General features: G+C 45.6%; 1 protein-coding gene across 2 annotated transcripts in view; it reads left to right on the top strand.

Moving 5' to 3' along the window:
• LOC144823157 (uncharacterized) overlaps positions 1-16538 on the top strand; it is a 71400-nt gene extending 54862 nt beyond the window's left edge. For both annotated transcript variants that reach the window (XM_078681427.1, XM_078681426.1), the window contains exon 2: positions 13099-16538. In XM_078681427.1, coding sequence (XP_078537553.1) covers positions 13228-14949 — 1722 coding nt within the window. In that variant the 5' untranslated portion in view covers positions 13099-13227 and the 3' untranslated portion in view covers positions 14950-16538. The remainder of the gene's footprint in view (positions 1-13098) is intronic.
• The last annotated feature ends 1292 nt before the right edge of the window (positions 16539-17830 follow it).

The following is a 17830-nucleotide window of genomic DNA, read 5'->3' as shown; positions in this document are numbered from 1 at the left end:
TAATGAAATATAAACTTCGTTTAAGATCCTTTGCTGGTTTGTAATTGCCAGTAGGTCCAAAGTCCATGATACTTGAAGCAGACCTCAGGCTTTACGTTTATTGTCATGGATTTAGTTCAGCATATGAACTCTGGCTGCTGGTATCTAGTGACCTTTTCAAGTACAGAAGAGATCACGGTTTCTCTTTGCTGATCTGTAACTTTTGGAATTCACTAGCTGTGGAAATTGCTGGCTGCCCACCACTGTAATCTTGTGGGTGTAAACCTTAATTTTCAATTAAGAACCACACATTGCCGTAGTCTGTTTTTCGTCTCGGCCCTATCGTAGCAAACTATGATTTGTTCCAAATCACAAAGTTAGTACTTACACTGATGGGGTGGTATAAAACATTTGAAGAAAAAGGGGGTTTGGAACTGCACAGTGAAAGGGGAGCCTGGAACTGTTGTTGTTAAACGTTAGGAGGATCTTCTGTAGAATTCAGAGAGAACACCCTTAATGGAAAAGTAGCTTTTCTTTGGTCCGCTACACCTATCAACTTTGACTTCAGTCTCCCATCTGATTGCTTCTTCTGAAATGGCTGATCTTTGCCACCTACTAGTACTCTGAGTTGTCTTCATAAATCTGGATGGATGGATCAGAGTGGAAGAATAGGATGGATGAAAGTGATTGGAATGGATGCCTGGGTTGCGATTTGGATTGGATGTTGGATTAGGATTTACGAACAAGTTACTTACCTTCAGTTATGCATTATCTGGTAGAGACTCTATCTAGCTGCAGATTCCTTACCTTTGAAATTCCCAGGCGTCAGGCTGGATCCGATACCGCTTGCGTGTGGCGTCGGGTGGCTCGATTCGGTTCCGCGTGTCGTCAATGACGTCCGTAGCGTCGGTTATGACGTTGTGTGCCTACATATGCGCCACCTAGGCGCGCGGACGTCAGTACTTTTAGTTTTTCCACGCCAGAAGCACAGAGCCATGAATTGACTGACAAAAACATGTGCAAAACTAGGGCCCTGATAGAGGAGTAATCCTAGATCTACTACATCAGTCCGCAAAGCGGAGAGGAATGGGTGAGGCTGTAAGGAATATCCAGCTAGATAGAGTCTCTACCAGATAATGTGTTACCGAAGGTAAGAACCATGTTCATCTGATAGAGACTTCTAGCTGCAGATTCCTTACCTTTGAATCAGATACCCAAGCCATACCATCCCCGCGGTGGGTTGGGGACTCATGGACAAGACTAAGAAGTCTTACAGGACTGAGCTGGCACAATGTCCGTCCCTGCGCACTTCACCGTCAAGGCAATAATGTTTTGCAAACATGTGCAATAATGCCCACATCGCTGCCAGACAGCTGTCTTGGACTGGGACACCCCGTGCCAAAGCCGTAGTCGCAGCCTTTCACCTGGTGGAATGGGCTCATAATCCCTCAGGGGGCTGCTTCTTCGCCAAGGCGTAAGATTTTAATGCTGAGAACAACCCAGCGAGAGATGGTTCTTTTCTGCACTGCCTTTCCCTTCTTTCTCCCACATACCCCACAAAGAGTTGGTCATCTACCCGGAACTCTCTAATGCGGTCATGGTAGAACGACAACGCTCTTTATGGGCCCAGTCGGTGGAGACGCTCCTTTTCCTTAGAAGGATGTGGGGGAGCAAAGAAGGTGGGCAAAATGATGGACGGATCCAGATGGAATGGTAAAAAAGATGCCCTGGTGCGAAGCACCACCTTGTCCTGAAAGGACATAAAATAAGTAGGCGAGCTGGATAATGCCTGTAACTCACTCACCCTCCGGGCCGATGTAATCACCACTAAGAAGGCTGTTTTGATGGTCAACAGCCAGAAGGGACAATTGGGAAACGGCTCAAAAGGAGGGCACATCAAATATGTGAGGACCAAATTAAGGTCCCATTGTGGCATAATGAAGGGCATGGGAGCAAACAAGTGAACCAGCCCTTTTAGAAATCTATTTACAATAGGATATCTAAAGAGAGAAGGTTGGTCTGGCAGCTGCAAAAAATCAGACGGAGCAGAAAGATAACCCTTGAGAGTTCCTAAAGCAGAGCCCTGCTGGGCAAGGGTCAGAATTAATACAAGTACAGTAGAAAGAGAAGCAGAAAGAGGGCCAATAGACCTTTCTGTATGGTATAATACAAGTTTCTGCCAACGGCAGGCGTATACCGACTTAGTGGAGGGCGGCCTGGCCACCAGAATAACATCACAGACATCGGGAGGAAGGTCAAAAGCCATCAACTGTCGCCACTCAATCTCCACGCATGGAGGCGCAGAGTTGACAGATTCGGGTGGAGAACCCTCCCCTGGGCAGGAGTGGTATGGGCGTAAAGGTGTACAACAGGCCTGAGCTACACTCACGTTGAAACCTGTCGCCGAGTGATAGCCGCCTTGGAAACTCCAGCGCACAGTACTGCTGATATTGCACGTTCTCTTCAGAGGCGAACAAATCTAACGAAGGTTTTCCCCACTGCTGAAAGAGACCTTGCGCCACCTCCGACTGGAGACGCCATTAGTGATCCACTAGTCATCGACGGCTGAGGTAGTCTGTTCTGGCATTCAGAGAACCTGCCAGGTGTAGAACCACCAGGGCTAGGCTCTGATGTTCTAGTCAGTCTTGGTCTTCAGCAGTTCTGCGTGAGTTTCAGGGAAGCTGATGTAATGATGCATTCTCAGCATCATGGCCTCTAGGAACCTCCTAAAGAAACGGGACAGGCAGCTCTGTGACACCCCACCTATTGCAGCAATCACACTCTGGTAGCTCCCAGAAGCAAGCAGGTGTAGGCTACACAGCACCTGCACATGAGGTGGGATGGCGTGCGCCCTTGGGGTTGGGTGCTCCAAAAGTGGGTGGAGGTCCCTGATCAAGTCCAGGATGGTTTGGGGGTGTAGCCTGTACCTTTGGAGGATCTCTGGCTCAGTTAGTTGAAATAGCGTGATCCTCTGCCTGTACACTTGCTCCTCCCTTCTCCAGACCCTCTCTCCTGCTGCCTGTAGCCATAGCCGCCTTGCTATCACGTAGAATGCCGCCTTTCTGGTCACACTGTTGCATTTTGGGCCCTTTTTTATGGCCTGCACCTGGTTACCATCTGATTTCAATCCGTGGTAAATACCGACTCTTAAATACCGAATTTCATGCAAATTCGGTATTTTTGAGGTCACCTACATCTCACAATTCATTTTTTTCCATTTCTTATTTACAGATTTGGAACGATTAGGTTAATTTACCGACTCGGAAAATTTACCGATTCGGTAAATTTACCGAATCGGTAGATTTACCAATTCGGTAAAATTACCGAATCTGTAGTTTTTTGGGCTCCTACATCTCAAAATCCAAATACTGGTTGGTAACGGCCGAAATTCGGTATTTTCGGCCGTTATCGACCGGTATTTGGCTACCTACATCTGGCCCTATGTTACCTCCAGCAAATCCCATACGGCGGGAATACCCCAATATCAAATACAAAAAGACCCTTCCTTAGGAGATAGACTGACGAGAAGTTACATGCAACCAGAAGAGAACATGGGGGGAATAGCAATTGCAAATTGGCTTACTAAAAATAGGCCCTCGGTACTTAACCAGAATACAAATTGGGTGCTAGAAAAAAAAATATTTTGTTGATTTTTTTTATTAGAGTTTTGGTACTTAACCAGAATAGGAACCAAGCACTGCCATTAAATTGACTATTTGCACATATAAAACATGCCAATTTGCACAGTGACATCGAGCTTTATTTATGTAAATGTGATTGGTGCAATACTGCACTGATGGTACCTTAGTAGGAAAGCAGTGAGGTAGTAACATTCCAAAGCTCAACATGTATACATATCTAAAACTCAACATTAGGTTAAGACTTGAAATGTAACTTGCTTTGCTTGAACAACTGCTTTAGGATTTGCGCCAGTAATGACATTCTAATGGAATTCATGTTCACTCAGGATAATCTTTAAATAAGAATGTCAGACTCCACAGGATCTGTGAATATATAACTACTATAGACTTAATTTAAATGTGATTGTCCATTATCAAGAATGTTTCTAAGATCAAAGAAGGTGGTTTGTGATGTAACCCTATACACCTGAGTGCACGGTAACAATGCGGAATGAAGCATTGAGACTTTGCAAATGTTTACCCTTTCCATCCATATGCATGAAGTGGTAAAGTGTCTTTAGCGATCTCTATAAAGTTTTAGATTTGAGAAAGCTTTTTCAAACAGTTGAAAACAGTTATAGAAAGAAAAGTTAAAAAGGCGACCATGGAATATTGTTTAACTAATGGTAAAGGTAGGGGCCCAGTTGCCAATTGTTTTTAAATTGCACTGTGTGAAAATGATGGTGGTCCCTTTAAAAAGGACGTTCTGTACACACACACTCTATGACCCTGTGGAAAGCTACAGCCGAAACACATTGGTCAATCACTATCCTGTAGGTTGACTAACCTGCAATGAAGAAAACACTACCTTACCGAAGCTATGACGCTTTTTTATTCTGGTCATGGTCTCTCATGAGAGGAGAGATGGGGATTTGGAAGAACATTTCGTATATATATATGTATATAATGTAAAACTTGGATCTTGTAAATTATGACTGCCACAAGCCAATTTGGCATCTTAGTAAAACGATGTTAATCTTTCTTAAGCAAGAGTGATTTTCTGTTGTGCTTTATACTCCAAACCTCAGTCCTTTCAGTTGCCCTCTTGAACCACACATTCAGACCCTAGGATCAATGATACCAGATAAAAAGTGTCATACATCAAAATGCAGATGATGCAAAGCTGTACCTTTAAAATCTCATGCTTTTGTCGATCTTAAATTTAAACATTTTCCTGAAACAACCTTTACATTGTATGTTCTAATTTTTCGTGAACCTAAACCTGGCAAACACTGAATTGCTCTGCTTTCATTGTAAAGACTTTCTTCCAAAAGAGTAGAAATTGTTGGACACGATCTTGACATAATCTCTCCAGTGTTCTGAATTAATGGATTGTATCATTGTTCAAAAACTGACTTTGAATGAGCACATCTCCAAGATCCACAAGTCCGCCCCCTTTTAAAGCATAGTAGTAAAGAAGCTGAAACCATCCATTCTAACTTTGATATCTAAACTACTGCAATCACTAGTAGTTTCCTATTTATACAGTGGTTAACTGCTCTAACCAAATCGTGGGTAGCCCCTGTCAAGTCATTTTCTATACATCTGCGCACCTTGTAAAGGGGGCAAAGAAATCTGATCACATTATATGTCCATTCTCAGGGACTTATGCTGGTTACTTTGGAGTCAGAATCCAGTGTAAAAATGTATGAACTATTAACAGACAAAAACGCCTATGTATTGTAAGATCAGTGCTTAATTTGTAAAAAGAAAAAAATGGCAGTGACCCCTTGTCACGAGGCCACTGCAGCTTGCACCACGCACAGCCCCTTAAAGCGCTGCCAATGACAGTACCAACACAGCTTCTAAACATCACACTCCTCCTACAAGTGTGAGGATTCAGACTGTTCTAGGCTCCCAAAGCTAGAAGAATTGTTGGGCGGCAGATATTCGTAATTTTAAATGTATATTAAATGAATAAACAACTATTGATGCGCCCATCGCTAAATTAGACTAACACTGCCACCAGGTGGCAGACTTTCATATGTGCCGATGTTGACAATTAAGTGGCGAGCCCCGAAAATCACTGGCTCAAATTAAGCACTAAGACCAAAATTAATTTTACTGGTGGACAGATACTGAAAGAAAATTCTGCTTTGAAATAATCCTCCGTCTTCCAGGAACCAAGACTCTTAAAAGGCTTGCTTGGTGAGATAAGACTCTACCACATCTTGCGGTACTTCTGTATTGCCAATATGCATCCTTTGAAAATGTACATCAGTGTCAAACGTATTCCTCCTCACCTATTTGTTGCTTGCTTAAATCTGGTTACATTTTGTTATGACTTTGACCTGATCTGTGTGAAGTGTCCTGTTATGGCTAGTTCAGCTCTACAAATACCATTAATGAAATATAAACTTCGTTTAAGATCCTTTGCTGGTTTGTAATTGCCAGTAGGTCCAAAGTCCATGATACTTGAAGCAGACCTCAGGCTTTACGTTTATTGTCATGGATTTAGTTCAGCATATGAACTCTGGCTGCTGGTATCTAGTGACCTTTTCAAGTACAGAGGAGATCACGGTTTCTCTTTGCTGATCTGTAACTTTTGGAATTCACCTGCTGTGGAAATTGCTGGCTGCCCACCACTGTAATCTTGTGGGTGTAAACCTTAATTTTCAATTAAGAACCACACATTGCCTTAGTCTGTTTTTCGTCTCGGCCCTATCGTAGCAAACTATGATTTGTTCCAAATCACAAAGTTAGTACTTACACTGATGGGGTGGTATAAAACATTTGAAGAAAAAGGGGGTTTGGAACTGCACAGTGAAAGGGGAGCCTGGAACTGTTGTTGTTAAACGTTAGGAGGATCTTCTGTAGAATTCAGAGAGAACACCCTTAATGGAAAAGTAGCTTTTCTTTGGTCCGCTACACCTATCAACTTTGACTTCAGTCTCCCATCTGATTGCTTCTTCTGAAATGGCTGATCTTTGCCACCTACTAGTACTCTGAGTTGTCTTTATAAATCTGGATGGATGGATCAGAGTGGAAGAATAGGATGGATGAAAGTGATTGGAATGGATGCCTGGGTTGCGATTTGGATTGGATGTTGGATTAGGATTTACGAACAAGTTACTTACCTTCAGTTATGCATTATCTGGTAGAGACTCTATCTAGCTGCAGATTCCTTACCTTTGAAATTCCCAGGCGTCAGGCTGGATCCGGAAACTTATGCTGAGCAATACCGCTTGCGTGTGGCGTCGGGTGGCTCGATTCGGTTCCGCGTGTCGTCAATGACGTCCGTAGCGTCGGTTATGACGTTGTGTGCCTACATATGCTCCACCTAGGCGCGCGGACGTCAGTACTTTTAGTTTTTCCACGCCAGAAGCACAGAGCCATGAATTGACTGACAAAAACATGTGCAAAACTAGGGCCCTGATAGAGGAGTAATCCTAGATCTACTACATCAGTCCGCAAAGCGGAGAGGAATGGGTGAGGCTGTAAGGAATATCCAGCTAGATAGAGTCTCTACCAGATAATGTGTTACCGAAGGTAAGAACCATGTTCATCTGATAGAGACTTCTAGCTGCAGATTCCTTACCTTTGAATCAGATACCCAAGCCATACCATCCCCGCGGTGGGTTGGGGACTCATGGACAAGACTAAGAAGTCTTACAGGACTGAGCTGGCACAATGTCCGTCCCTGCGCACTTCACCGTCAAGGCAATAATGTTTTGCAAACATGTGCAATAATGCCCACGTCGCTGCCAGACAGCTGTCTTGGACTGGGACACCCCGTGCCAAAGTCGTAGTCGCAGCCTTTCACCTGGTGGAATGGGCTCATAATCCCTCAGGGGGCTGCTTCTTCGCCAAGGCGTAAGATTTTAATGCTGAGAACAACCCAGCGAGAGATGGTTCTTTTCTGCACTGCCTTTCCCTTCTTTCTCCCACATACCCCACAAAGAGTTGGTCATCTACCCGGAACTCTCTAATGCGGTCATGGTAGAACGACAACGCTCTTTATGGGCCCAGTCGGTGGAGACGCTCCTTTTCCTTAGAAGGATGTGGGGGAGCAAAGAAGGTGGGCAAAATGATGGACGGATCCAGATGGAATGGTAAAAAAGATGCCCTGGTGCGAAGCACCACCTTGTCCTGAAAGGACATAAAATAAGTAGGCGAGCTGGATAATGCCTGTAACTCACTCACCCTCCGGGCCGATGTAATCACCACTAAGAAGGCTGTTTTGATGGTCAACAGCCAGAAGGGACAATTGGGAAACGGCTCAAAAGGAGGGCACATCAAATATGTGAGGACCAAATTAAGGTCCCATTGTGGCATAATGAAGGGCATGGGAGCAAACAAGTGAACCAGCCCTTTTAGAAATCTATTTACAATAGGATATCTAAAGAGAGAAGGTTGGTCTGGCAGCTGCAAAAAATCAGACGGAGCAGAAAGATAACCCTTGAGAGTTCCTAAAGCAGAGCCCTGCTGGGCAAGGGTCAGAATTAATACAAGTACAGTAGAAAGAGAAGCAGAAAGAGGGCCAATAGACCTTTCTGTATGGTATAATACAAGTTTCTGCCAACGGCAGGCGTATACCGACTTAGTGGAGGGCGGCCTGGCCACCAGAATAACATCACAGACATCGGGAGGAAGGTCAAAAGCCATCAACTGTCGCCACTCAATCTCCACGCATGGAGGCGCAGAGTTGACAGATTCGGGTGGAGAACCCTCCCCTGGGCAGGAGTGGTATGGGCGTAAAGGTGTACAACAGGCCTGAGCTACACTCACGTTGAAACCTGTCGCCGAGTGATAGCCGCCTTGGAAACTCCAGCGCACAGTACTGCTGATATTGCACGTTCTCTTCAGAGGCGAACAAATCTAACGAAGGTTTTCCCCACTGCTGAAAGAGACCTTGCGCCACCTCCGACTGGAGACGCCATTAGTGATCCACTAGTCATCGACGGCTGAGGTAGTCTGTTCTGGCATTCAGAGAACCTGCCAGGTGTAGAACCACCAGGGCTAGGCTCTGATGTTCTAGCCACGTCCAGAGGCACAGAGCCTCTCGGCAAAGGGTCCATGACCCCACCCCGCGTTGCTTGTTGCTATACCACATGGCAGTGGTGTTGTCCGTTAACACCAGCACCAACTTCCCCTTGACAGAGGAAAGAAATGCTTTCAATGCCAAGCGAATCGCTCGGAGCTCCAACACGTTATATGGAGCCCCGTCTCTGCTGGAGACCAGTGACCCCTGATCTCCATTTCTCCCAAGTGGTCGCCCCATCCCAGAAGTGACGCATCCATCACAATTGTGAAATCCGATTGAGGAAGGGAGAGAGGTCTGCCTTTGACCCAATCTCAGTTTGTTAACCACCACTGCAGATCCTTTGCAGTTCCTGCCGAGATCTGAACCAAGTTGGTGAGATATCCCTGAGGCTGTGCCCATTGGAACTTCAAGTCCCACTGCAGAGCCCGCATACGCCATCTCGCGTGTCTTACCAACAGGATGCAGGAGGCCATGAGGCCCAACAGCCTCAGAGTCAACTTCACCGAAATCCAGGATAGAGGCTGAAATATCGGAATCATAACCTAAATAACCTGGACTCGCTGCTCGGGAGGATAAGCCCGAAACTGCACTGTGTCAAGAACAGCTCAGATGAAAGGGAGCATCTGAGAAGGAGTCAGGTGTGACTTCGGCACGTTTATAGCAAACCCCAGCGAATGCAGGAGGTACGCCGTAGTCTGAAGGTGGGAGACGTCTGCCTGGGGCGAGGACGACTTCAATAGCCAGTCGTCGAGGTGGGGGGAAGACCGAAACCCCTAACCTGCACAGCTGAGCCGCAACCACCGTCATCACCTTGGTTAACACCCAAGGGAACTGTTAAGGCCAAAGGGGAGCACAGTAAACTGAAAGTGCTCATGGCCTAACTTGAACCGTAGGTAGCGACTGTGGCCCGGCAGGATGGGAATGTGCAAATGGGCATCCTGCAGGTCCAACACAACCATCCAGTCTCCTTGGTCTAAGGCAGACAAGACTTGAGCCAACGTGAGCATTTTGAATTTCTCCTTTTTGAGAAAGAGATTGACGGTCCAAAGATCCAAAATGGGCCAGAGACCCTTGTTCTTCTTCGGAATCAGAAAGTAGCGGGAATAACAGCCACTGTCTACTTCTGAAACTGGAACCCTTCCTATAGCTCCTTTGGCCCAAAGAGCCATAACTTCCTCTTGGAGCAGTTTTAAGTGATCCTCCGCCAGCCGATTCTGACTTGGCAGAATAGTAGGAGGAAAAGAAAGGCAAGGAAGAGTATAGCCCTCCTGGACGATCTGCAAGACCCACTTGTCTTTTGTTATGGATCTCAAGCGGGGGAGAAGATGACAAATTCTCCCACACACTGGAGTAGTGGGGTCCTGCAGAATCAGCCTAGGGGTGCTTGGAGGCTGCGGCTGCTGGGGGCAGTGTGGCGGACGACTTCTGACCTCCATTCCGAGGAGAGAATGTACCGCGTCCACGTCCACGCGTAGCTTGGGAAGAATGTGCGGGACTGTGGCGTGGATAGGGCTGACGTGACTGGAAACCCCTTCCGTTGCCATGAAAGGGGCGAAAGGAAGACTGGCCATGAGGAGTAGAGGAGAGTCCCAATGATCTGGCGTAAGCTCGAGAGTCCTTGAACATGACCAAGACAGAGTCAGCCTTTTCCCCACAAAGGCAGGTTCCGTTGAAGGGCATGTCCATCAAATTGGCTTGGACATCCCCCGAGAAGTCAGTTGTATGAAGCCAGGCGTGGTGCCTCAAGACCACTGTCGATGAAATAGACCTGCCCAGCGAATCGGTCGTATCCAAACCACACCGAATGGTGAATTTTGCCCCATCTCTCCCGTCCTTGACAGTCTGGGAGAGCACAGCCTGGGCCTCCTCTGGGACCTGTGGCAGCACATGCGCAACCGTCTCCCAAAATGGAATGGGAGAAACGGCTCAATAAGCATGCGGTGTTCACTGACCGTAATGCCAGACTGGAGGAAGAAAACAACTTCTTCCCTAAAGAGTCCAGTCTCTTGGAGTCCCTATCCCGAGGGGTGGAATAGAATGCGACCTGGGAAGTTGAGCTTGCACCACCAAACTTTCTGGGGTGGTGTGTTGGCTGAGGAACTTTGTGTCGCCCGGTGCTGGGCGATGGCGGCATGCAATTGTGCTGTTCACAGGAGCCCCTGTGCTACGTTTGGACCAAGTTCCTAGTAGGATGTCCATAAGTGCCTCATTAAAGGGCAAAAGGGGTTCACAGGTGGAAGCCGGAGGTTGAAGCACTTCGGTCAGGAGATTAGTCCTGACTTGTACTGAGGCTAACTCCTGGTCAAGGACCTCAGCTGCCCTCTTAACCACCATAGCATGGGATGCCCTCTCCTCCGTAGCCACTGTAGGTGGAGAGAGCATGCAAGTGTCTGGGGAAGTATCCCAAGTTCCCCATACCAGTCCATAGTTTCCTCCGAGACATTCTGGTTCTCGAAAGGGTCTCCAAACTCCACCCATTCCTCTCCTGAGCCTAGCACATCCACAAAGTGCTCAGGTGACAACATAGAACCCATGGGTCTTGTCGGAATCGGCGTCGAACGGCGACGTTCCGGCTCCATGTCATCAGGAATGAGGATGGGGTTTGCGACGCCGCTGGCACCGACTTCGGGTTCAACGTCGGCAAAGGTCACGTTGGTACGACTGGCGTCAAACTGGATCCGAGATCAGACCCCTGAGGCCCCACCAGTGCCGTGGCCGGAGCAGTTGAACCCGATGGGGCCCCGCGGGGCTCGAGGGCTCACCAACGGGGTCATTCCACTCAAATACTCGGCGCGTGGCCTCGTAAAATTCCTTCATTTGAGCGGGAGTCGCTGCGGTTCCCGGAAATGGAGGGTGACGCGAAGTCGACTCTGGCTCCGGCTCCGCAGAACCATGCCTAGAGCTTTGGTCATCCTTACCTCTCTCGACCACAGACGCCAGTTGAGGTAAAGTCGAAGTCCGCTTGGACTTCTTCTCCTTGTGCCTCTTCCCCGAGTGTCCAGATGACCTCGAATGGGGGAAGAGGACTTAGGGCTCAGAGAGCGATCCTGCGACCTCCTCTTCTTCAAATGGGATTGTGACCTCCTTGGAGTCTCGCTCGACGGTGTCGACTGCCAGGCCACGAGAAACTTCAATGCCCGCTCCCTCAAGGTCTTTGGAGCCATCGCCCGGCAATCTGAACACAACTTCAAATTGCGGTCGCGTTCAAGACACCATAGACAAACGCGGTGGGGATCAGTACCCGACATCGTGCAGGAACAAGTCCTGCACCGTTTAAAACCTGTCTTCCTACCCGACATCCCTCGCACACAAAGTCTTCAAAAATATTGACAAAAGTCGAGAAAAAGCCTGCCAAAAAGTGGCAGAGGGGTAGCTCTTCCCGGATCGGCACTTAACTGGCACGGAAAGAAAAGAACTGACGTCCGCGCGCCTGGGTGGCGCCTATGAAGGAACCGCGACATCATAACTGACATCGACGACACGCGGAGCCGAATGGAGCATCGTGACGTCGCTCACAAGGGGCATTGCTCAGCAAACGTTTCCGGATCCAGCCTGGTGCCTGGAAAATTCAAAGGTAAGGAATCTTTGTGGAGGATATTACACACGGCACCGTTACCAACACTCCTAGTTCGTTGGCAAAAATGCATAACTTCCCATCTTACAATGACATTTAAGCCAGCAGGTTATAGTAGCACAGATATCCTGTTTAAGCATCCAAGGACAGGCAGTACATATTATCGAAAGCAGCATTAGCCAGGGCACCTATCAATGAACCTGTATCGTCTTCTCTAGATCCAAAAATATTAATTGATCATTTATAGTTATGAATAAAATCAGTGACCTAGCTTTGCGATCTTCTGCAGCACGAAAGACACAAGTTCAGCTGAATGGGTTAATGTCCTTTCGAATTTGGCATTGTTTCATTGAGATATATATATATATATATATATATATATATATATATATATATATATATATATACGTGTAACGCTCCCTGGAGCACCGAACAAACAGCACAGCCAGACAGAGAAACGGACACCACTCCGGTAGTTTCAGCAGCAAAGTTCTTTTTTTATTTTATCATTTTCAAATGCAGTGTCATATATATATATAACCTCAAGTCTGAGAGCAACCGCTATGTAGAAAAAAACGATTAGTGGTGCCAATACTACTAAGTGTTAAAATGTTTAAAATCGTAAAGCCACAAAGAGAAATGCAAGTGAAGAAACGGATAAAGAATTTGCAGAAAGGGTTTATTAAAATAGAGAATTGGACATTTTGAGTTATTCATAAAATTAGAGAATTGGACATTTTGAGTTATTCATAAAATTTCCTCTCACTGAAAAGCATCTGAATTCCCTCTGCTTCTCTGGTCAATCTTATATTTCATGTATGGTTTGCATGTTAGATCGTGTATGTTTTTAAATTAAACAAGTTTGTTTTTTCTTTTTGCAGAGGACGCATACAGAGTTTTTCCAAGACGCACCTAGTCCTGTACATGTTTCGCTCAAACACAATGCTATTTGGGATCACCGTGCTGATGGGGAAGTGTACGAAAGCTCAGTAGCCCCATTTAAGAAAATTATGCTGTACCCTCCTGTTCAGTCAAAACCGATACTTGTAAAGACTATGGAGCCAAAACTTTGCCAAGTAAGCTCGTCGTCACCTGATCAAGAGCTGGTAAACCGGCTGGTGGTGGATTTTGTGGTGCAGGATGTCCAGAGGATTAGTTTGGTGGAGCAGCCCTCTTTCATTGCCCTAGTCAAGGGCCTGGCACCATCCTGTGAGGTCATGTGTCGCCAAGTTCTTGAAGAGCATGTGGAATGCACTTATGAGCAGATGACCGCAGATGTGAGAACCAGACTAAGGGACATCCCAACAGTGTGCACGACTGCTGACATCTGGAGCTGGCATGGATGCAGTTTCCTTGGCATTACTGTTCACTGGATTGACCTCTCCTCTCTTAAACGTCAATCAGCAGCTCTTGCGTGCTGTCGCTTGGCAAACAAGCTCGCATACAGCCAGATTGCATCTAAGATTATTGAGATTCATGAAGCATTTGGGATACAGGGTAAGGTGCGCTGTATTGTGACAGACAATGGGTACAACTTCATGAAGACTTATCAGGGTTTCCCGTATCTGGCTGAGGGTTTTGGGAAAGTTCCTACTAATGTAAAGGAAGAGGAAAATGAATCATTCCATGTGTTTACTGAAGTAAAGCAAGAAGAGGAAGAGGATGCACCTGTATTCCTTGACGTTCACAGACTTCTCATGGAAGGTCAATTGGACTCTAATGCCCCACGCATCCTACTTCCTCCTCATCACCAGTGTGCAGCCCATGCCTTAAGCCTTGTGGCCTCTCAAGATGCACATGCTATCCTAAGCCATGGGCCTTATGCTTTGAAGATGTTGTACCATTCCATGATAGTTAAATGTGTTGCTCTCTGGAACAAGAGCAACCAGTCAGTCCAACTTCCGGAGATGACAGTTGAAGATCATTGTGTCAGGGGGTGGAATTCCTTATACCAGGTATGCAACCGGATGAGGAGTGTTCCTGTGGAAATCCTGCATGATATTTGTGATCATCTTAAGCTGGAGCGCATCCGTCCACCCGAACTCATCTTCTTGGATGAATACTGCCGCATTATGGAACCCTTGGCCTGTGCCCTCGATATATTGCAGGCCGAGTCCAAGTGCCTGATCGGTTTTCTTCTTCCTACCATTGCAGCCTTGCGCAAAAAACTTGAGACACTGCGGCTTACCCTGACCCTCACCACCCATCTGGCAGATGGCTTACTTGACGCTCTCCATCGCAGGTTCAGCAACTGTTTTAAGAACCGTCACTTGGTCATTGCAAGTGCAAGCATCCCTCAGTTCCGGCTGCGATGGATGGAAGACAAGACAGCAGAGCAAGCAGTTGGCTTCCTTCGTGAAGAGGTGGCTTTTATTAAGCCATCTGAGGTACGGCAGCCCTCCCCAGAGCCTGCAGATGTGGACGATGACGAGGACTTCTTCCAATTTAGTGCCAGCAGACCCGCAGTAGGAGAAGAGGAAGTTCTCAAATTTCTGACTGATGGTGACAAAAGTCTCTCTTGTCTGCTGAAGTACCCCTTGGTCAAACAGGTGTTTGTCATCCATAATACCCCTTTGCCTTCCAGCGCACCTGTGGAACGCCTCTTTAGCCTTGGGGGTAGAGTTTTAATCCCCTCAAAACAAGGACTCAGCGACTCCAACTTTGAAAAACTGGTGCTACTTCGTTTTAATAGTAGTATGAAGTTGTCGTCATCACTGATGCTAAGGAGATAGCCGAATGTCTGGCTTTAGTACCCTTTTAAATAACAGACGAATGCAGACAATGTCTTGGTTGTTGACTCATGCAGTTGTTGTCACTAGCTTCTATATTGAGCACAGACATGCTGGTTTCTCCAAAAACTGTTAGACAACAAATGCACATCGCCTCTCTCTTAAAATCTGCAAAGCCTCTTGTTCCCTCATGATCATATCGTCCATAAACCTGTGACCTTCTTTGGTATAGGAGCCCACGTTCACATTGTTACTCATGGTACATATTGTATGCCTTAGTTCCTTCCACCAGGCTTCTGAAGGGTGTCAAAAGCTTGGGTGGTATACTTAGAAAACCACCTGCCAGTCCCCTTGTTAGAACTTTCATTACTGAATAAGCTCCCATTTACGCACAAGCAAACATCCTGTTGCTCCCTGTTCACCACTCCCAATTCCAGTCTGCCTGTCCTGCCACTGTGAGGCATATGGGGAGTAGAGAGGTACAATTTGGGCAATGTAAAGTGCTCCATTTGTGAGTGCAACAAGAATTCAAACTTCTGACCTGAAAAATCGAGACCGATTGTAGGATTCCTTTAGGAAAAAAAGATGGCAGTCCTTCAGATTTCCATAAACTGAAGTATGCTTTGTTATAAATGTTGCAACACGTTTCCACTTTGAAGTTGTTGTCCCTAACCCTCTTTAGCCATCTTCCAACATCGCACATCCTCATAGCATCCAAACTTGCATAGTTATAGATTCTGGGCGCCAGCTGTATTTGTCAATAAAATACTAAATTGGTATGTTTCAGGAGGCGCAAAGATCGAGGATTCTTAACGACACGGTGCCCACAACTGGATTAATAAGTATTGCTTGTAAAATGTAATTGTGAGAATTCGAAACAGCCCCCCATTGTAATAGGAACGTGTACGTTTCAGGCTACTGTGAGCAACTTCCGGCCGCAAAAAGGTGGATAATTAAGGGAATGTGAACGTGACATAGGATCGCTGTCTACTGTTTTATTCCTGCAGAAATTATAACAAATAAACACACGGATCAGGCAAAAATGAGATGATTAATTTTCTTTTGACTTCTACAAAAGTAAAGTTTCATGATGTTATGGGAGCTGATGCTATTGAAATCGTAGTGTGTCACAGTTCAAAAGGTTTTTAATAAAAGTAATTTTCCTCTGTTTGAATTTAGTGCTTGCCATAAGGTTGATGGTCATTCTCAGTGGCATTATTTTGGTATTTCCAACTTGAGTTTCTGCCGCTTGTTGCAATGAGCATTACCAAAAAAGGGTAACATGAAATGAGGTGATCCTCTAAATAAGTCATTTTATGCTTAATGCGCGTGCTGTGGACAGTGGCTCCTTTTTTCCAATCTTGCTGACCGTAAAGCTGGATTGTTCAAATTTTTACAGAGGTATTCACCACGCAGTTGCTAAGTTGCCGGTAACTCAGGTTAACTGATCATTCAATATATAGAACGTAGGAGATGAACTCTTTCACTGAAATTCCTTTTTAAATTTTGTATCATTTGCCCTGACTTCGGGGCCTTCAACTACAGTTTAATATGCATAGATCGCTTATAAATAAAACACTTTGAAACTGAAATTTCAACGACTATCAAAATCAGTGTCTAAGCATTTCCCCTACCCCCAAATCTGTTTTTATTTATTTTTGTTATGATTATGGGTTACACATTAACAGGGTTAACACGCATGAAATGCATTACAGTCAATAATTCTCAGTAGTTATATCATGATGGAAAGAATATGATATTGCGATTACAATCCAGGTAAGTTTTCATACATCATTGCTGTTCGTGCAAGTAGTTATCAGTGGGTTACTTATTGCAAATAGTGTATCTTAAAGTCTAGAAATATTGAGTAGTCTGAGTGCGTATGGCCTACTGTGGTGGCATTAATCTGTTTCATACCGTCGCCTTGAAGTTAGGGAGGCGGGTGTAAATGCAACAGGGGCAACTAAAGAGCAAAACTGGGGTTGATGTAGTAATGTATCGTGGCACTCCTTGGACGACTCCTAGAACTGTTTCAGGTGTCTCATCACATGTGTTTTCATTATTAGCTTGTGTTTGTGGAGCAATGTAGAAGGCACACAATCCTATTTGTCATCCACTGTCTGGAAGTAACCCCACAATGGCGGATTGCCTTGCCCTATGGCGCCTCTGCCTGAGTTATGGAGCCCCTAGCGGTTTAGCCCTCTTTGTTATTGCTGTTTATGTTTTGTAACTCCTTGAGTAAAGCATCCCATCTTGGGGCTAACGGGTCTTTGCGGATGCCCGTGATGTCCTCACAACTCAAGGCTATGCTTTCTGCTTTTACCCATGTCAACATGGATCGTCTCCAGGTGAGTATGTGTGGGGGGTCTGGGGCTTTCCCCCTCCCGGTGATTAGTCTTTTTGCTACCGCCCGACCGAGATCTATGAACCGTGAGGTTACTTTGTGTGTCCAAGCATCTTTTATAATAATATATTCATGGATGAGGACTGGTGTGCAACAATGCGCCTTTTAAAAACAATTTTCCACTGGCTCAAAATATAGTCAAGTTATACCTACTTTGGCTTTAGACATTAATTTGCGTAACTCTAGTCTCACTTCTGCCTTTCTTCTACTTGAAAAACAATATTCTGGAATTAATATGTTGAATATGATGAACGCAATATGTATATGATGCTTATTACTGATCAAATTATAACGTTGTATTATAACAGGTTACGATTGGAGTTAAACAGTACACTCAAAAAAGAAACCTGAAACCCAGGTTCAAAACTCAATATAAAAACACAAAATATCACCACATGAAGGTAAGTAGTTAAATTGACCTTGGAACGTAGCCTTTTTTGTGGTCACATATAGCAGATAACCTCTAGTGGCTAAGTGGTG

This window comes from Lissotriton helveticus, chromosome 3_1 (genome assembly GCF_964261635.1).
Source record: "Lissotriton helveticus chromosome 3_1, aLisHel1.1, whole genome shotgun sequence".
Lineage (NCBI taxonomy): Eukaryota > Metazoa > Chordata > Amphibia > Caudata > Salamandridae > Lissotriton > Lissotriton helveticus.
Note: the sequence above shows the minus strand (reverse complement) of the source record. Positions and strands in the feature narration are given on the sequence as shown.